The 21,750-nt window shown below is 34.3% G+C and overlaps 1 protein-coding gene across 1 annotated transcript in view; it reads right to left on the bottom strand.

The window, feature by feature from the left end:
• GBE1 (1,4-alpha-glucan branching enzyme 1) overlaps window positions 1-21,750 on the bottom strand; it is a 286,744-nt gene that overhangs the window by 94,186 nt on the left and 170,808 nt on the right. The window contains exon 8 of the mRNA XM_027582988.2: window positions 1,343-1,458. Coding sequence (XP_027438789.1) covers window positions 1,343-1,458 — 116 coding nt within the window. The remainder of the gene's footprint in view (window positions 1-1,342; window positions 1,459-21,750) is intronic.

Raw genomic sequence — 21,750 nt, 5'->3', positions numbered from 1 at the left:
CTGGGACTATACCAAAATAAAAGGCTTTTGCACAATGAAGGAAATCATTAACAAAACAAAAGGCAACCTACTGAATGGTAGAAAATATATGCAAATGACGTATCTGATAAGAAGTTAATATCCAAAATATATAAAGAACTTATACAACTTAACATCAAAAAACCAAATAATCCAATTAAAAATGGGCAGAGGACATGAATAAACATTATTTTGAAGAAAACATATGGCCAGCCAGCAGACACATGAAAAGATAGTCAGCATCACTCATCATCAAGGAAATACCAATCAAAACCACAATGAGATACCACCTCATACCTGTCAGAATGGCTAAAATAAAAAACACAAGAAATAACAAGTGTTAGCAAGAATGTGGAGAAAAAGGAACCCTTGTACACTGTGGGTAGGAATATAAATTGGTGCAGCCACTGTGGAAAACAGTATGGAGGCCCCCTCCAAAATTAAAAATAGAACTACGATACGATCCAATAATTCCGTTACTGGGTATTTACCCAAAGAATACAAAAACACTAATCCAAAAAGATATATGCACCACTATGTTTACTGCAGCATTATTTATAATAACCAAGATATGGAAGAAACCCAAGTGTCCATCCAGAGATGACTAGATAAAGAAGCTGTGACCATATATATAATGGAATATTACTCAGCCATAAAAAAGAATGAAACCTTGCCATGTGCAACAGCATGGATGGGTCTAAAGAGTATAATGTTAAGTGAAATAAGTCAGTCAGAGAAAGACAAACACCATATGACTTTACTCATATGTGAAATTTAAGAAACAAATCAAATGAACAAAGAAAAAAGAGACAAACAAAAAGCCAGACTCTTAAATATGCAGAGTAAACTGATGGTTGCCAGAGGGGAGGTGGGTGTGAGGATGGATGAAATAGGTGAACGGGATTAAGTATACACTTATAGTGATGAGCACTGAGTAATGAACAGAATTGTGGAATCTTTACTTTTGTATACTTGAAACTAATCTAACATTGCATGTTAGATTTGAATAGAAAAAAATTTAAAAAAATAAATAAAACACTTTTAAAGGAAAGCTACACATTAAGGATAGCATATTATTAAGTAGGTATATTTCAAAGAAAAGCATTATTGTTTATTTACTTATAAAATGTAATTATATCCAACCTCTTGCCAAAAAGATCAGAAGTCACTAGAGAAAGGAAATACACAATGAAACTAATGAAAATCAAGCCAACAATAATGGTCATTGCAGCTGTGTAATGGAACTCTAAACTTGGTTTTAATATTCCAGTAAAAAAAAAAAATGAAATCATTCATTGCATCTGTAATATATTAGGCTACCTACCCATTCCATGGTGATGGTAGAGCATGGATGTAACGCCATCAAAACGAAATCCATCAAAGCCATATTCTTCTAGCCACCATCTTAAGTTTGACAGAAGGAATCTTAAAACTTCCCAGCTAAAACATTAGAAAAAAATATACTTAAATGCATTGTTTATAGTGGTTTCTTTGATTGTTATACATTGTTTGCTAAGAGTATTAATTATAATTATAAATATCGTAGGGATCATGATGCTCAATGAAATATACAAAAACCAGAAAACTATTATTTATCACATTTGTTTGATGAAATTCATTCTAAGAGATTATTAAATTTCTTTGGTTGCAAAATCACTTAATATCTAAGAAAAACTGAGAAAAAGTATGTAAATTGGGTCCAAAGTGCAGGGACTCTCTTATTCAATGCTGTGTCCTCAGCAATCATACAGTGATTACTATATAATATTGCTTACAGCAACAGCAATGAAAAAATCTGTTACTGATCTCTAAATTTTCATTAAGATTTTTCATACAACATAACCATAGTTACAGAGCTCCTTTTAGAAAATATAATTTCATTATCATTAGAAAAACTACCTCATGTTTGCATGTTTGCTTAAAATATTTCCTCATTCTACAATTTCAAACATAACATTTAGAATAAAAAATTTTAAAAAGAGACTTAAAGTCAACCACATGATAACCAATATTACATTTACTAGACTTGCATTTTGTGAGGGTAAAGGAAAAGAAACCTAATTACTAAAACACACATGAGTAATAAAGTAACAAATTTTCCAAGTTAAAGAGTCGTACATCCATAAAAACAGAATGAAAACAAAGAAATGTTATAACTCAATTAAAAACGCCACACGAAACAAGCCTATTTCGGACAATTGAGAAGAAGGCATCGTCAATTAGTATTTTCTTTAGTCATACAGTTATGGTTGAGTTCTCTATCTTATTATAACTCTGGTTTTAAGACTTTAATACCTCATTTAGTTTAATGACAAAGCAGTTATAGCGAACACAAATCTTTAACCCAGTTAAAATTTATGTATTTTTTTTAAACCTTCCATATATTCAAGAGCAATCTGACATAAGTGGATATTAAGCCATCACAATCAACTTCAGAAGAGTAAATCCAAACTTTGGGGAAAGATGAGTTGTTAGTAATTAACTGCTTTAAATAAGTTACTTTTTGAGTTTTGCAAACTTACTGAAATTAAAAAAAAAAGGAACCAAAAAGCAGAAATACAAGCAATCCAGTAGATCTGAAAAGGTAGTGAGGAGGTTTTAGATTCTAGTTCCAAGCCATGATGAAGGTAGAATTTGCTAATGTTTCTACGAATGCATATTCATTTGGGGGTTAAGGAAAAAAAAAAAAAACAACTCTGTTTAACAAAAAGAAATTAATAAAAACAAAGAGGTATTCCACAACCAAACAGAATCAAAATTACTCTATTTTGTATAGGACTTTCTAATATCGATGCATTTTTTGAGGTTTTATTTAAATTAAAAAGCTCATTTTTTTTTTTTAGAGACATTTTGGTTCACAGCAAAATAGAAAGGAAGCATGTCTATACTTTTTTAACAAAGTTGCTATAGGAGTACTCCAGAAAGAAGACATGAAGAAACTTCCCTATCAATAATCCTTGGTAAACAATATTTTGAAAAGGACATACTTTTCTCATTTGGCTATTCAACTGGTAATGTACATTTTACTTCTGAAAGGTAAATGGAAAGATATTTTTAGTCAAAAATACCCCAGAGTAGGAACAAAACCTATTTAAATACTATATATATTGGGTAGATGTATGAAGATATGAGTATGTAAGAGACTATAAAAGGTCTCTGGGCCTAATGGGCCATGCACCACTGTTTTGTTTACCTTGCAGAGTACTTCAAATTCTCACTTTGAATGCCTGCAGATAGAATATGGACCTCCTAAGCTCTTCCCAGTCCCTGCCACTGCACACTTTCCAATACCAGCCTTATAGTTGTTTATGCCACCAGCTTGGGCTTGTGGACAGTTGCTATCAATTTCTAATATAAATATTATGGACTGAATGTTTCCTAGGCAGACTAGACACAGGTTTAAATGTAAGAACTGTGTCCTAATTTCTACAAAGATAAAAGAAAAAAAAAAGAGCCAGTGATAGTGCAATCCAATAAAAACAAAAAAGGGGGATGATGTGAATTTAATAACTGAAAAGAAAGCATTGCACAATATAATTTAGTTGATGATTATGGGCAGCATTATTAATGGCCTACTCATTCCTATTACTACAATATTTAATCTGTTCTCTTCTTGACCAAAAAAGGTGTAACACATTAAAAGAGAAAGACATATTTAGCTGTGACTATATGAGTAGACAGATTCCTGGCACGGGTAAACAGAAAAAGAATTCCCTGTGATAATCTAAAAAGAAACAGCAATGACAATGGAGCATCTAAATTAAAAAAATCTAATGGGTTAAGAAAATAGTAAATTCTACATGTTAGAGTTTGAAATGCTCTTAACTTGAAACAATGTCTAAACAACATCAACAATCCTGGGGGGGACAAAATCACCACAAGATTAAACTGACAGGAATAAATCAAACTTGTAGAGCTCTCAAAATAATTTATTTTATAATGTTTTATAAATCATGGATGAAGCATAAACTAGATATGTTATCTGTCTCTACAGAAAAGAGATATACAAAATTTTATAGGAGACCAAACTATCTAGAACAAAAACAGTAAAGAAATAAAATATAGAAAGTTTTATTTTTCATAACAAAATCTCAGGGAATACATTCAAGGAAAAAAATCAGACCTAAAATTTTAAAGTTGGCAGCAGCAAATGAAAAGCAAAAGTTAAAAATATTCATTCTCTGGTTATATACATTTTCTAAAACTTGGCTATTAAGAGTTAAGTAACAACAACAATAACAACAATTAGTCTTATAAGAGTAATATTTTTTTTAAAGATCTTATTTATTTATTTGACAGAGACACAGCAAGAAAGGAAACACAAGCGGGGGGTGGAGGGTAGAGGGAGAGGGAGAAGCAGGTTCCCCGCTGAGCAGGGAGCCCGATGCGGGGCTCGATCCCAGCACCCTGGGATCATGACCTGAGCCAAAGGCAGACGCTTAATGACTGAGCCACCCAGGTGCCCCTATAAGAGTAATATTTTATAAATAATTAGCTTTTATTAAGAAAAAATTATCTCTGCAGGAAATGGGGGAAGACAGACTCATAAATATGTTCTCAATATCTCTCTGATCCCAATTTTGTGTCTCTTATCATCTTACATGATAAATCTAGATGGACTAATTCACTCTTGGTAAACTCAGCATCCTGATGAAACTAACTTTAGAACACAGATTGTATAAAATCAGAACTTTGGAGATCTAACAAAACAGAGAACCAGGAAGACTGAGATCTGAGTCTATAAAATGACCAGACCTTTCATGGACATGAACCAGAACTCAAAGCTGAAAAATAGTAGGTCATAGAGTGTTTATATTGTCACTGGAATGAAGATGTAGCTCCCCCCCTTTTCTTCTTACACTAGGTAAACATCCAACTGAATATAGACAGTGTATTTAAGTATTATATAATATTATTTATCCCAGATCACTGAACTTAAATTATAAGAGGAAAGCTATGCCAGGGGTCCACCAGAACCTCCAGGTTCAGTGATTCACTAATAGGACAGACAGAATTCAACATTTGGTTGTAATCATGGGTATGATTTATTATAGCAAAAGGATAAAAGCAAAATAAACAAAAGAAAAAGCACACGGATGGAGCAAAGTTCAGCAGAGTCTAGACACAAGCTTCCAAGAGTCCTCTCCTGATGGAGTCACACTTAATCCTTCCAACAACAAACTGTCGCGACACTTGTGAAATGTCTACCAGAGAAATTCACTGGAAACGCAGTTCCTAGTGATTTTATTGGAGGCTGGTGACTGGGTATCTTCTGCCTTGACACATATCAAAACCTAGATTCCCAGAAGGAAACTGGGTGTTCAGTATAAGATACATGGCTTGTATGAACTGTTTAGGTGCAGTGAAAAACTGTTTTCAGTCCCAGGAATGGTGAGAACCCTCTCCAAACCCAAGTCCCCAGCGGCTAGGTAGGGGCCAATCTTACAGGCAGACATTTCTAAGAATAGCAGTCGTAATTGTGCTATACTAACTCTTTTTCTGCAAGAAGAACAGCCTAACATTATATAATTATAAAATACTTAACTACAGGTTATTGGAAAAAACTACTTCTTTTTTGTGTGTGTGTATGTTAGGTTTGTTTGTTTGTTTATTATTGTTATGTTAATCACCATACATTACATCATTAGCTTTTGATGTAGTGTTCCATGATTCCTTGTTTGTGCATAACACCCAGTGCTCCATGCAGAACGTGCCCTCTTTAATACCCATCACCAGGCTAACCCATCCTCCCACCCCCTCCCCTCTAGAACCCTCAGTTTGTTTTTTCAGAGTTCATCTCCCCCTCCGATTTCCCCCCTTCATTCTTCCTCTCCTATCTTCTTTTTTTTTCTTAACATATATTGCATTATTTGTTTCAGAGGTACAGATCTGTGATTCAACAGTCTTGCACAATTCACAGCGCTCACCATAGCACATACCCTCCCCAATGTCTATCACCCAGCCACCCCCATCCCTCCCACCCCCCACTACTCCAGCAACCCTCAGTTTGTTTCCTGAGATTAAGAATTCCTCATATCAGTGAGGTCATATGATAATTGTCTTTCTCTGATTGACTTATTTCACTCAGCATAACACCCTCCAGGTCCATCCACATCGTTGCAAATGGCAAGATCTCATTCCTTTTGATGGCTGCATAATATTCCATTGTATATATAGACCACATCTTCTTTATCCATTCATCTGTCGATGGACATCTTGGCTCTTTCCACAGTTTGGCTATTGTGGACATTGCTGCTATAAACATCGAAAAACTACTTCTAAAGTAATTTTCCCTCAGAGGTACTCAGATTTCAAAACCAAGTGGAAGAATCTAAATACACGTTAAAAATCTAAATGTGGGGGCACCTGGGTGGCTCAGTCAGTTAAGCCTCCAACTCTTAGTTTTGCTTGGGTCATGGTCTCAGTGTCATGGAACTGAGCCCCTGTCAGCTCTGCACTTAGTGGGGAATCTGCTTGAGATTCTTTCTCCCTCCCTCTCTGCCCCCCACTCTTGCTCTCTCACTCTCTAAAATAAATAACTAATCTTAAAAAATTTAAATATGTAAGGAGTCCAGGTTGAGGCGTTCTGCTCTACATGCTACCTTCCACCACCACACGAACAATGAAATCATTAAGCCTGTACATGAATGAACTAGTTTACTGAATCTAAGATTTCCCTTTCAAAGAGAAAACATCAGAACAAGCTTAAAGAACAGGTATCAGTGGAAACACAGATTTTTGAAAGATGTCTATTACTATTTCTGCTATCATAATTTTCAAGTCCTGTACCTGTAAATTCCATTTTTCCTTCTTTTTTTGTTGGGGGGGCTGAGAAGAAGGGTTATGATGTAGTCCAAATTATGACTGAATGAGAAATATTACTCAACATGCCCTTTAGTAATAAATAAACTGAATCATCTCAACTGTCTGGTTTGCCTTGATCAAAGCGTGAAAATGTCTGGCAAAGGGTACAATAAAAAAGGCAATTTACTTTTTCTACCTTAAAATGTCATCAGACAGCCCATCACACAGTAGATATATCCCGTTGATTAGAGTCCCATAAAAATATAAGGCAGAATTTAGGAGCAGTTTTACTCTGGTGAGTTCCAGCAGACAAGGTGGGACTTTTATTTTAAGATTTCTCTATTGACACAAGGGTTTTAAAGCCTATTCTTAGAAACCAAAGGGCAGCCTAGTTTCCAAACAAATGGAAGAGTTAGATGCTAAATTTTAGAAGGTGATGCCAAAATAATATATATTTTGGGGGCCAGGATGACTGTGTATGAGAAGTAACCTATTTTAGTTATTAGCTTTTTATATTAAACTAATTAACATGTTAGTTGTTAGAAACTAATACTACGTGATCTATATTGCCAAGTTAACTGATTAGATTACTCATATTTTATTAAGCAAAACAAAATCGCTACGATCCAGAAAAAGATAATAAAATGCAGCTGACTTTCAAACAGGTGTCTGACATAAAAACTGAATATATGGCTGAATAATATATACATTTAAGAATTTCTGGCAATTAAAATAATCAGGATTCTAATTGGTTTAGTGTCTGAAATATTCAACCTGTAATCAAGTAATGAAGCTTTATTAAGGAAATTTTGTTACACAGATAATTCCAGTATTAAGGTTTCTAGAAAATATCCCTAAAATCAAAAACTGTTGATTGTCTCACATTCTGCCAATGCATTTTATAATGAAATAAAACAGTCAAGTTTTCTTGGTGAACAAGTATAATCAGATATAACAACATTTATTAGATGAAATTACATTTTGTAATTTAAACCTATTTGCCAAAATGTTGTTTTTAATTGTGGTCCTGAATAACTTCTGGGATTTTCAAAATAAGCAACTTTGTCCCCTGGATGTTATTAAAACTATCAGTACTGTATAATTAATAGGAAACATTATTAAAGAATTGTTAAATATACAAATCTAAGGAGAATTATAAATTTTTCTTAGTTATTCCACAATCTTTGAAGCTGAATGGCTATCAAATAGTACATCTTCACACCATGAAACAAAACTCCATGCTTTGATCTGGGTATTTCAACTCAGGCAGTAGGTTGACCTTGAGAAAATACTTTAAGACTTTCTTTTATGAAGAAGGTATGGCACGTCAAATAAAAGGATGGAATCCTAAATTGTGATAAAAATAACATTTTGAGAAGGACACTCTATTGAATCTACTGCCACTGAAAAGCAGGTAATACCTATTTACTCCCTTTTTAAAAATTAAAAAAAAAACACCTCTATCAATTTAAATTAAATTAACCACTAAAGAAAAAATGCTGTATTTTTGCTTGTACTTTGTCAACAGAAATTATACTGTCAGTCAATAGGAAATGATCGAGAAATTGATCAATATAATCTAATGATCATATCTGATACTAGATAGTAGTGTCATTGATCATAAAATGTATCTGGGTTTTCAGACACTGAGAATTATACTGAGGTTATTGTATATATTAATTTCAAATAAAATTAGGTAGCAATTTGCACAAAATGCTAGTGAGACAGATTGTTAATTTGACTACTAAGAATCTGTAATAATATAAATTTCAGAACATAAATGATTATTATAAAATATGATTTTGAAGTTTTCTTTTCAGTATCACATTATTTTCTGGATTTCAACCCACACAACTTTATTTTATATAAATTAATATGTTGTTTAATCCCATTATATCCACTCAGCCCTGGTTATCTACATTCATTATTACAATAAAACATTTTCTTTCCCTGAAGGCCTAAATTGTATTTAGCTTATTAAATACTGTATAAAAATTACCTCTATTTGTAGTATCTGTAAGTCCAATAAGGTATTCTCTAGGAAATAAGTATGAAAAGATAGTGTATTGTACCTTTATATGCTAAATCCTTCCAATTACTCTTTTGCTTAAAAAAAAATACTCGAGAAATTTTCAAGTCTCTTTTTTCTCTAATTTGATCGATTTCTTAGCAAGCATGGTCGCCTGCTCAAGATTAGGAAAAGGCATACTTGAAGGGGTGTGTGTTTGTACGTGTGTGTGTGTGTGTGTGTGTGTGTGTGTGTGTTCGGGGAGTAGTAAGAGACCAGAGTAAGAGACCATCAGTGAGAGCAAAAGTGAAAGTTTTCAGTCTGATATAAAAGAAAGAGACAAACATAAATCAAATAATAACCCACTCTGATAATGATTACCCTGGGTATTTAAGAAATTAATACACCATTTATTTTTAAATTGGTTCTTATTTCTTTGCTTCCTCACAAAAACTGTTACCAAAAGTGCATTTTCAAAGCATTAATGCTTATAAAATACTCTACTAACGTTTGGAGAGAACTTAGATCTTTTTCAAAGCAGAGGACCCAAAAAGTTGAGCAGGCCAAGGTGCAGAAAGTAGAAAGCCAAACTATGTCACTCTTTCTGATGAAACATAGGTGAGGTATTCTGTGAAATTATTACACATCTCATCTGAACAAAACATTGTTTTTCTCCAGAATAAACCACTGTAAATTAACTAATTATACTTAAATATATATAGACATGGGCGCCTAGATACACACATATCCATGTCTTTCAAACAAGGTTAAAAATCCTCCCTTAATTATAGAATGAAGCTAATTACTGCTCCAGATCAAAACAAGTGACAGTGATTTGAATGTATATAGATATATATCATTGACAAATACTAAACAAAAATTGGTCATCAGCTTTTAAAAGCTTATTTTTTTAAAGATTTTATTTATTTATTTGAGAGAGAGAGAAAGAGAGTGCACAAGCAGGAGGGAGGGGCAGAGGGAGAAGCAGACTCCCTGCTGCGCAGGGAGCCTGAAATGGGACTGGATCCCAGGGTCCTGGGATCACGACCTAAGCCGAAGACAGACAGTTAACCAATTGAGCCACCCAGGTGCCCTAAAAGCTTATTTTAATAGAAAAGTTTGGAAATATTAACTATTCATATGCTTCTGCTTTTTCATTTTTTCCCTAATTGATTTATTTCTAGTAAATTAACTGTGATATTTAAGTAAGCTATTATAATACTTGTATTATAGAAAAATATATTCCTGAACTTGGTAATTTCCTATCATCTTATTAAAATTTATTAGATATAACATGTTGTTTACTTTTATTTATCCAGTGTCCTTTCAAAAGATGATTTGAGGCAACTTATAGATCAATATATCTGCATAGCATCAAAAATGAGAAAAATACAGGTGAAGGAGAATAAAGATCTTGAAGATATACAAGCATAAAGCATCTGGTAATCAGTTTTCTTTTCCAGTCCAAAATAATTATGATTTCACAGATTATAGTGACTACAAGATTTTCCTTGACTATCACCCCCAAATAATGAATATTTTAGGGCAACATTTGAGGCTTACACAGTTTATATAGATATTTAGATATTTAAATATAGATATTTAGAACCCCAAGGAAGTTGTTTTCAATATGCAATAATGTACTCTGTAACCAAAAACAGATTAAGTACTCCAGAGGGAAGGTGAACTGGGGAATACCAGTTACACAGGGTTAGAGGTAAGGCAGGGTGCAAAAAGAGAGGGGCCTAGTTCCTCAGGAAGTGGTGTGCATGCATGCGCATGTGCATGTATGTGTGTGTGTTCTGGGGTGGGAAACCCAAGGGAAACAGTATGTAGCTAGTTATTAGTCATATTTAAATCTCAACCATCACTTATTCAGCAGTCTTCAATTTTGCCCTGAACTTGCTAAATTGTATATAGCTCTCTTATGTATATCTGCACACATTCCTACAAAGCAACAGCTTTTGGTAGGCTGGCTGGAGTAGAACAGAAAGGAGAAATGTAAATATTAAATAGGAAATAAAAAGGAGTTCAAAGTCCCTGAGTGTCTACTGGCTTCCAGACTCCACACATTATATACAGTCTCACTTTAGTGAGGTTGTGATATCAAGTATGTTTTATGGTTGAGGAAACTGAAATTTAAAGAAGTTAAATAAAATGCTCAGGGTCAGCCAGGTAATAGTTACAGATGAAACTCAATCTTTTGAGTCCAAAACTACAATTCTTTTTTTTTTTTAAGATTTTATTTATTTACTTGAGAGAGAGAGAGAACAAGTGGGGATAGGGGCAGAGGGAGAGGGAGAAGCAGACCCCCTGCTGAACAAGGAGCCCAACACTCCATCCCAGAACCCCAAGATCATGACCTGAGCTGAAGGCAGATACTTAACCAACTGAGCCAACCCAGGTGCCCCCCAAAACATAATTCTTAAGTATAATTTTATACTGCCACATTTGGCATGACCATGAATATATTAATTCTTGTTTTTGGCAATTTCCTTGGTACATCAATTTTTTTTAATACTAAGTCCCACATATCCATTGCTCTTATATGTAGTCAAATTAATTGTATGAACTTGAACAAGGTATTTAACCACTCCAGGCCTCAGTTTTCTTTACTGTAAGATGGAAGAAAATTTCGGCACCCTCTTGAAGGGGATTAAATGAGATAATGGAATAATCACATTATGAGCAGTTTGATATACAATAAGGAATCGACTAAGGAGAACTATTAGATAATTAACAGATTTTAAATGTGTATTTGTTTAAATAATAGGTTAAGTATAAACTAGAATAAGCCAATGTATTCTAGTACTATATTTTTTATATTGAAAATAAATCTTCATAAAGGTAAGCATGTTTTGGTTAATATCAAAACAAAACAAGCCTTATTTTTTTAACTCAGCTTTTTTTCAGGAGGTAGTATAGTATTCACTTATTGATGCATTCAACATTTATTTCTTGAGTACCTACTTTGTGCCAGGCACAATGCTAGGTGCTGGGGATAGAGTAATGTATACAAAATACACAATACCCATTTTCATGGCATTTGAGGCCTAATGGGAGAGACACATTTTATAAATAATACCATACATTTAATTATAATAGTGATTAATAATCTTGAAGATTCTATAGGATAAATTAGACAATATATCACCCATCCAAATTTATAAGAAATAAATTTAGTTCAGAAAAGCTGTCGATCCATGTCTGACAGACATAGCAGGAATACGCTATCATACTTACTATCAGTTTCCTAGTGTAGCATTTAACATAGGGCCTCCTTCAAAAATGGATTCTAATGTGTGGTCAACACAATCAGATTTTGTAGAAAAGTATCAAATTAGCCATCAAATAAAGAGGTGAGGATAAGAAAAAAATAAGATGAATATTTGTATGTGATCACTTTGTGACTGACCTCCCCACATAAAGATCGATTATTCTTCCCCGTTTTAATCATGTTTTTCCCAGAATGTTTCTCTTTAAAGAGAATCACCTTTGGAATAGTATTCTTTCTAGCAATATACGTCTCTGGGAAATCCCCACTATGTCATAGCCTTTACCTATCAAATCTCACTCTGTTCTTACCTCCTGTCCCAATTCTCGTCTTCTTCAACCCAGATTCTAATCTTTCTGTCAATCTTAAGAATCCATTCTTTCCCTCCTTTGCTCTCTGTGGCTCTTCATCCCCAAACTAGCTTTCGATAGGATCTCTTCTTCTCTTTCCTTTCCTTTTCCTTCTTTAACTTTTCTCTTCTTTCCCTTTTCTCTCTTGTCAACCTCTTTTCCTTTTAAATCTTCATTGAAGAAGTAAAATGAAAGCCCATCAAACTAAACCAGCTGTTGTTTGAAATCCATAAATATACATATTTATATATGAATTTGAAAAGTTACAGATATTAGATATCCTGGCTTGATGCATTTTATGACAAAATTACAGCTTACTCCACTTAATGAAAATCAACAAAACAGTTGTATTCGCAAAGAAACGGCAGTAAATTAGGAGTTAAGAAAACCGTATTCAAGCCAATTTTGCAAAAATGAGTATAAACATATAATCTCTCTGGATCTTAATGTGATAATTTTTTAAAAGAGAGTACTCCATTATTTGTTCTCCTAAATTCATAAATTTTTTGTTAAAGTAAAATGTTAAGATAAAAAAATTTCTGACTTTTAGGATATAGACTAAATAATTTGAATCATTTCATTATATACTAACAGATTCCAGGTTTATCACATCAAATATTGTGTTTTAGACAATAACACAATTCTGGATGACCAGGAAAAATAAACAACTACATTCAAAAACAAAACTAAAACTATCCAGCCTACACCCCCTAAAGAATCAAATATAAGAATCATTTGCTATTTCTCTCCTATCCAAATGCTACTCATTATTCAAATCCTGGCATATGCTTCACAAAACCTGACAATTCCTTACATTAGTGCTACATAAAAGACAACAGGAGATAAGCTGGCTCATGCAAATAATAAACCTGGTCTTCCCAACTTAAATATATATGTCTATGTGGTAGGAACCGCGTGCTGTATTTTTTAAAAAATTAATCTTAAACAAATTGATCTGAACTAATAAGGTGCAAAGAAAACTAAAAAACTCAAATAATTCACATTTATTTTTAAAAAATCCAACATTAACTCTAAAGCACTAAAAAACAACAAAAAAACAAATTAAACTAATACATACTACTTAAGAAATCCCATTTTCAGAGTCAATGAAACAGGAAACGTAAAGTAAGAACACCAAACTCTACTTCACTAGAATAAATGCAACTTAAACTATGATTATGATATTCTGGACACCTACAAAAGTGGCTCTGTAATTAGTAAACTGTAGGCTTTTAACAAGATATTTTCACGAAGAAAACAAATTAAGAGGTTATTTAGTTGGAACACTCAAAAGATTTTCCTCTTTCTTTTCTCCCCACAGTTTACAATCCTGGCTTAGGTAAGTTTTATAACATGTTTACCACTATGGAGAATAAAGTTATTAAATTCTTCACTAATCATACTTCCTTATCAATGCAAGTATTTATTATAAATTGTAATACACATAGGCATTTTGCAAACATATACCCCAATTAAGAAAAAATAGTATGTCCAGCCTCTAGTTAGAGTAAGTTCAGAGTGGCCAGTATATATATATATAGCCTACACTGGAATAAGAATGCTTATGATTAAATATTGAAAATTTCCCCCAATGTTATATAAATCTCTGGTGACAACAACAAAAGGAAGAAACCACAAAAACATCAGTATCCTTAAGGAATCATCAGTTTCTTTTTGTTTGTTCCCGTTATAAATTTTGCATCTGTACATTGCTGCCTAGATTTTCAAAGGATTCTGCAATGATTAATTTAACAATCTACCCATATTGCTGTAATATAGCCAAGGACTTTTACCTATATATAATTTATAATATCCATACCAAGGACAGATTAGTGGGTGAAATAAAACTTCCAACATCCATGTTATTAATGGAGAAATGGGTAAGTGTCGCCAAAATACCACAACTTAAAAACAGACTTCTCAAACTTGGATGCTTGGTACCTCCAAAGATATACATAAAGATCCATCATCTTAAGAGTCAATTTGACCTGATTAATTAGGAAGTAAACAAAATTAATTTTTAAAAATTCTAATAATTACACATATATATTTTAATTTTTTTTAGATTTTATTTATTTATTTATTCGACAGAAAGAGAGAGAGAGTACAAGCAGGGAGAACAGCAAACGGAGACAAAGCAGACTCTCTGCTGACCAGGGAGCCCTATGTGGGGCTTGATCCCGGCACCCAGGATCATGACCTGAGCTGAAGGCAGAGGCTTAACCGAGTGAACAACCCAGGTGCCCCTACAAATATATACTGAATCCTTACTAAATGCCAGGCCTTAAGCTAAATGCTTTGCATGAAGTGTCCCCACATGGAATACCACAACATTTGGAGGTATGCAGTATAATTGGGGTTAGTAAATTTTTTTTAAGGGCCAGATATAAACATTTTAGGCCTTGTGGGCTACCTATGGTCTCAGTCTATGTTGTAATAACTCAGCTCTGCTGGATGAGAGGGGTCATAAGCAATACGTAAAGGAAAGGGCATGCCTGCATTTCACTAAAACTTTGTTTACAAGAACAGGCAACAGATTTGCATAGATTTGGCCCACAGACCACAGTTTGCCTCCTTCTGCAATTAAAAGTCACATTTTACCAGTGTCAGTATGTAACGTACTCATATCCACACAGCTGACGGGTGATGAAGTAAGAATTTAAACTCAGGTCTCTTCCATTGCAGAATCAAAGCAGCTGTACTACTATGGGTATCTGTGATATGTTTGTAAAAGATAAAACAACGGAGAAGAAACTTCACATTTGCAATGGATGCAGGCCCTGGGATAAAAACTTGTGCTCTTCAGAATATCAGGATATCTGGTGAAAGTTCTGAGAATTTAGCCTGTGCTTACAAAATGAGCTTTTTAAAAAAAGTCACAAAATTATTTTAAAGTTTTATGATATGTTTTAAGATTCCTTTTCCTCTATAATGACACAGGATGAACTACTAAAACCACTCACTTGGAAATATATGTATATGTATCATATATATGATACTATAATTTATGATACATATAGTTACAGTTATGGTATTAAAGTTATTGTTATTAATGCCCAGGCCCTTTGCAAATGTGCAGTGTGATGCCAGGTAGAGAATAATGACACACAGTTGGGCCAAAATCCTGCCCTTCCAGAGTGACACTACCCTAATGAATCAAGTCCCATCTCATTTGGAATAAAATCCAGTCTGTAGAGCTGGTTACAAGGTCCAATGTGACTTGGCAGCAGTCTAATACCATGACTTTCTAACCCCTGTCCCCAGCCCCAGCTACAGAAGCCTTCTTTCTGTTCCTCAAGCACAATCACGCTCCTCTCAATCACAGGGACTTCACACCTTTGCCTGGAATTCTCTGCCTCGGAGTGGGGCCCCAGCTCAAATGGCAAGTAGATTTCACTAAAGAGGACAGTGGAGAGGCCTTCTTTGGACACCAGGCTACTCTACCAACTACAGCATCCTCGTTCTCATTTATGTTTTGCTTACTACTTACGTGATACTGTGAGCTTTTTTTCTGGTTTATTGAGTTTTTTCTTCTATTGTTGTTGTTGTCCCTTTATTTTCTATATAGCAATTATGTAACACTGTGTAGTTTTAAAAATTAATTTATAATTTGTCCTTAACATAATAAATCTATGCTTCTGGAGTAGAGGTGTCCTATTAAAACTGCTGTATCCCTGAGCCTAGCAGAGCGCCTGGCACTTAGGAGCTACAGAGTATAATACATGTAACATGAAGGAAAAATGAGAAAGGAGAGGAAGCCCAGACTTAGGCGTCAGAACGCACAGCCTGTTCGGCACATCACACCACGTGGTCCCTCCTGCTTACTTACTTAACTTCAGAGAACCACCCATAGGAAAGAAGAGAAAAAAGTCTAGGCCGCAGAGAAATTATACAATTTATACTATGTTTTAACTCTTTGTAATTAAATTTCTCAAAATTTAAGCTTTGTTTTAATTCATTAACTTTTATGATAGACTTTTAATCATTTCTTACTATTACTTTTGTATCTGTTATCATTTTTAGCTTATTGTAGGACAGCACAGAGTACAGATAAATGGGGATCACACAGAAGAAACTATGTCTTAAGCAAGGAATGTTATAATGCTGTTTATTTGTTTTTTTTTAAAGATTTTTTAAAATCTTTTGAGAGGGAGCGAGAGTGACAGAGAGAGGAGGGGGAGGAGCAGAGGGAGAGGGACAAGCAGACTCCACGCTGAGTGTGGAGCCCAAGGCGGGGCTTGATGCGACAACCCTGAGATCATGACCTGAGCCGAAATCAAGAGTCAGTTGCTTAACCCACTGAGCCATCCCGGCATCCTTAATGCTGTTCATTTATGATTAGTTTTGCATTGGCCCCTCAAGTTCCTTAGAACTAAATCTGCTACTTTTACCAAAATTAATTCTTGTTGCTAAAAATCACTAAATTGGATACGTGTTGAGTATCAGCCTGTCATTACAACCGCCAGGGGTTTTTCTGGATCAGTGGTCAACGTTCCCATACCACCCATACCAAACCATTTATTTCCACTGCAACCTGTGCCCTATGGTTTTCTCCTCTATAATCCCTGGTTATGAGCTATCCCACATAACATTACTTTTGCCTAATATGGAAGTAAAATAAGGGCAGGCACTCTGTAGTTAAATCTATTGTGCTTTCTCCACTGAATATTGTTCTTGAGAGAAATTTTATTTAAGAAATATAAATTCTGAATGTTACTCTCTGATTAAATCAGGCATTTAGGAAGGCTCTTTATTTGGGCTACACAATCTTTTTCCCCTTCAGAGAAGCCCTCCCAAACTACATTTTGAATACCTTTTTCGACATCATGCACTGAAAGTCATTGAATAGGTTTCTGATATTTTCTTTTTCATTGGCATATAGAACTGTCACTGTGAACAGTTCCCACTACATTACTCAATGACCCCCAAACAATAAGCAATATGAGATAACTGGCAGTCATGATACATTTTGTTAACTCCTGAGGGTGATTTCCTTTCCCCTTGGCTGTTGGCAGTTTGTATGCTGGGGAAACAAAGCAAGCACAGAAAACTACCCTAAGTTTACTAAGGATCTATAATGGAGCAAATGCTTTATCCATTTAATTATATTGAATTTTCTCATTACATTTATAGTAGGGATTATTATACCCTAATTACAGATGAGGAAACTAAAAGAAGAGATGTTAGTGGTTTTTCCAAAATCATCTGGGCAGACAGGTGGAAGCCTGGGACACTGGTCCATGTGTGTCCAACTATCCCCTTCCAAAACAATGCTCAAAGACAAAACCATAATGTCAGATTTTATTCTCAGACACAGCAAAATATGCCAGTGATTACAACCCACAGGTTTCCCTGTCTCCCAAATTATTCTGCAATTTTGCTTCCTAGGTTTTTTGTTTTGTTTTTATTTTTTGCTTTCTCTTGTCATTTTGCTTGTTATTGATTACGGGTGAAGTTAAGAACATTTTAGGTCTATTACAGGAAATTCATGGAGTTTACCCCAATGTGCCGCTTCACTAGCCATTTCGACTTGCCTTTTCTAGAGCCCTCTTGCTCACTAATGCTTTCTTCTAACTTAATTATCGCCGCGATGTAGTCCATTGTTGATACTGTTGGTTGTTAATGGTCAAATCTACTTTAGAAATAATTATGAGAGTTTAATACAGATGTCAGAAATCATAAACATAAAAATTTCTCACAACAGAGCCTCAAATAGATCAAATTTGGCACTCCGACTTGTCACTAGCATAAAAATGTGATTCAAATTCATTCACAGCCAGTTGCATGACGGACAAATGAGGCAAAAAGAGAAAAAAAAAAAAAACAAAAAAAATAGTATGTACAAAATAAATAAAGATATAAATGTGAACAGAGGATGAAACAGGCATGTAGGCAAGTGGAAAGGTCAAGAAAATATGGTCTTACACAGAATTTAGTATTGCTCTGAAGTGGAAATTCTTATAATAAATTTGTTTTGTTTTTTTTTCCAACTATCATGATGTCCCATGTACCCCACTGGCTCAAAATTCGCCTTCTCTATCACTACGGCAACAGCACTATTAAGCCAGCAAAAGCTAGTCTGAACATGATGTTTCCACATCTCTCCATCACCATCCAGGGATACAATTCTTTGACCTTTGCTTGATACAGCAAGTTAATCAAAGAATAATTTGAAAGATGCTTTGCTTTATAGATACTTGTTAGTCTTTGGCAATGGTTTATTTTATGAAAAGTGGGTCTCTTTTAAAGATGAAATAGAGGAATATCTAGTTGAAGACAAATACATTTTTATGAGTAAAATATCTGTCGTGTTTATAAGATAAAAGGCCTACATTTGTTTCTCCTAATTCATAACACTTCATAAGGAAAGGCTTCTTTGAAGGTTTATGATCTTATTAAAACAAGAAAGAAAAAGCGATTTTGATAAATTAGAGGTGTAATATACATTTATAACGTGGCTTTTAAGCGACAGAAGTTTGAAAGTGGCCCAACCACCTCTGAAAGGCTATTCTCACAATGGCTGAAGCAAAAATACAAGAGCTCGCTGAGCCTCCAAGGCTTGTTGATAACACCTGTGATTGTAGGTGGCTCCGCTTGAAAAGAAACGGGACACTTTCCTCTCCAGTGGTGACCACTGTGTTCCACAGTGGGTCAGAGGGGACCAGGGTGCTTTCAAGTCCAGTTTTATATTCTGAAGAACTGGACTCTGAGTACAGACAAGCTTCCAGTCCAGCCTTTTGAAAACATAAACGTGGTCTGCTTTTCCTCTTTTAACATGTTCCTTTCATTCACTAAGTATAGCAGGAGATTTCATTTGTGACCTGATGGAATTCAATTCAAATTAAATGACTGGTTTTAAGATTTTGACTGGATATACACTGAAGTGTTTTTTTTTTTAAAGTAATCTTTACAATATTCTCCATGGAGATTAAATGAGGTTAAAAAACAAAACACTGTCACTAAAGAGTGATTTTTCCCGTTACCTTGCTTACAAATTATTCAGAAATCTAGAAGAGAGAACAGCACCAATTCTTAATACACAATTAACATTTTGACACAATTAGTTTTGAAGTATAAAATGAGTAGTAAACAACAAAGATATAATGCATTCCTACATGGGGCAATGGCTAAGACATTCTGACTAAAATGTAATATGATATAGTCAGAACTCAGCTGGTATATGACATTTAGTTCAGAATTCCACATTTAAGAGGGACACATACAGATTTACATTTGCTAAATAAATAAGAATTCAAAACCCTGTAATGCAACAGGAAAAACAACTGGGGGTGGGGAGATGGAAATCCATGCATTGGAAACAGAAAGAGCCCAGAGTATAATATTCAAAGACACACTAAGTAGAAAAGTGACTGGATCTGTTTCATGAACTTCCATGGGTTACAAACTGGTAGACAGATTTTTAACCCAATATAACAAAACATTTTCTAATTGAGAGACCTGTCCAAATATGGACTGGGCTACCTCATGAGATAAGTTTCACACTATTGAAGACATGTGAGGGCAAACAGAATCAGGGCTACTGAACAAAGGACTAAAGATTAAACTATGGTACAGAGGCCTCTTCAAAATCTTGTGTCTATGAATTTTCTGCTATGAGAATTCTCTACAATGAGACAGTTCCCAGACTGATAAAGAGAGCCTCTCAGAATAAAACAAATACAAGTATATAATGAATAACAATAGCTAGCAGCAGAAATAAATGTAACTAAGACATAGTTTATAAATCCCCCCCCTTTTTTGATGGGGAGTTAGGGAATACCCAAATATAATAAGGTGACAAGTGTGAACTGTCAAAACCAGGATGTAGTGAAGCATGGGAGAAAAATCTCAAGAAAATTAATGTATTGAGGAAAGAGCAATGATCTGCATTATGCCTCATAAAAGCAAACACTATTACTAATTTTACTATTACTAATATGCACTAGTCACTACTAATCCAGCAGTGGTGGGGACAAAGGAAAACTAGTTACACAGAACTTAGTATTGCTCAAACTTTCCAGTTATATAGAAGTAATAGCACTTGATAGACAAGGATGGTTCACAAGAAATTTACTTTACTGAGATTACCTATCCTTTAAGACCATATAACTATTATACTGTTAATTCTATGCTCATTTAAAAATCCTTAAAATCACTTATTTGGATTCAAAAACTTTGGAACAAAACAAAGATAACTTGCTTATTGAACACAAGGGTTCCAATAACTTTTTAAGGCATATACTCCACCTACTATTATTAGATCAGCAATTTTTTTATACCTCTGTCTTACGAGTTCAATGTGTTTCCTCTATAGCTCATTCTAATCTAGGGGGGAAAATCTGAACTTTAAAGTTGACGATCAGCTTTGATCCACAATGATTTTAATTGGCATTGATGTTCTAAGACTGCATGCACACCAGATATCCTGATTTCACTAAGTTTAACCACAAGTTACTTTTTTAAAAATCTATTTGAAAAGTTATTACCTATGTCAATATGTTTTTGAAAATGAAGACTACTATCAAGTCCTTATGAGAGGTAATAGTTCAATAACTATTAACATTTTCATATATTTTCTCCCAGCTACTTTGTTCCTTTTGAAAGAGGCTTTTAATTTTTTTTCAAGTTTTATTTAAATTCCAGGTAGTTAACATATAAGGCTTTTAAATTTTCTAATTAAACTTTTGATTTTGAGATATAGATTATCATACAGTTATAAGAGATAATACAGAGAGGTCCTGTGTAAACTTAACCTGGTTTCCACAAATGGTAACATTTGGAAAGCTATGGTACAATATCACAGCCAAGGTATAGTCAAGATACAGAACAATTACATCACTAGAAGTGGCCCTCTGATGCCCTTTTATGGTCACACCATTTTCCTCCTGCTTTCCCATGACTATCCTTGAACCCTGGCAAGCACTAATTTATTCTCCATTTCTTTATTTTGTCATTACAAGAATGACATATAAATGGAATCAAATGGCATGTATGTGCCCTTTGGGGATAGTTTCTTCTCCACTTAGCATAATCCTCTGGAAATTAATCCAAATTGCTGTGTATACCATGCAGTGTTCCTTTTTATTGCTAAATAGTATCCCATGGCATGGATATACAACAATCTGTTTAACCATTCATCCACTGAAGCATACCTGGGTTGTTTCTGGGTACTGGGCATTATGAAAAAGCTTCTACGAACACTGATGTAGATGTATTCGTGTGGGAAAAAAAAGTTTTAATTTCTTTGGGATAAATATTCCAAAGTACCATTGTTAGGTTGCATGGTAGTTGCATAT

Source organism: Zalophus californianus, chromosome 1 (assembly GCF_009762305.2).
Source record: "Zalophus californianus isolate mZalCal1 chromosome 1, mZalCal1.pri.v2, whole genome shotgun sequence".
NCBI classification, from domain to species: domain Eukaryota; kingdom Metazoa; phylum Chordata; class Mammalia; order Carnivora; family Otariidae; genus Zalophus; species Zalophus californianus.
The sequence above is the reverse complement of the archived record's forward strand: the minus strand, read 5'-3'. Positions and strand labels throughout refer to the sequence as shown.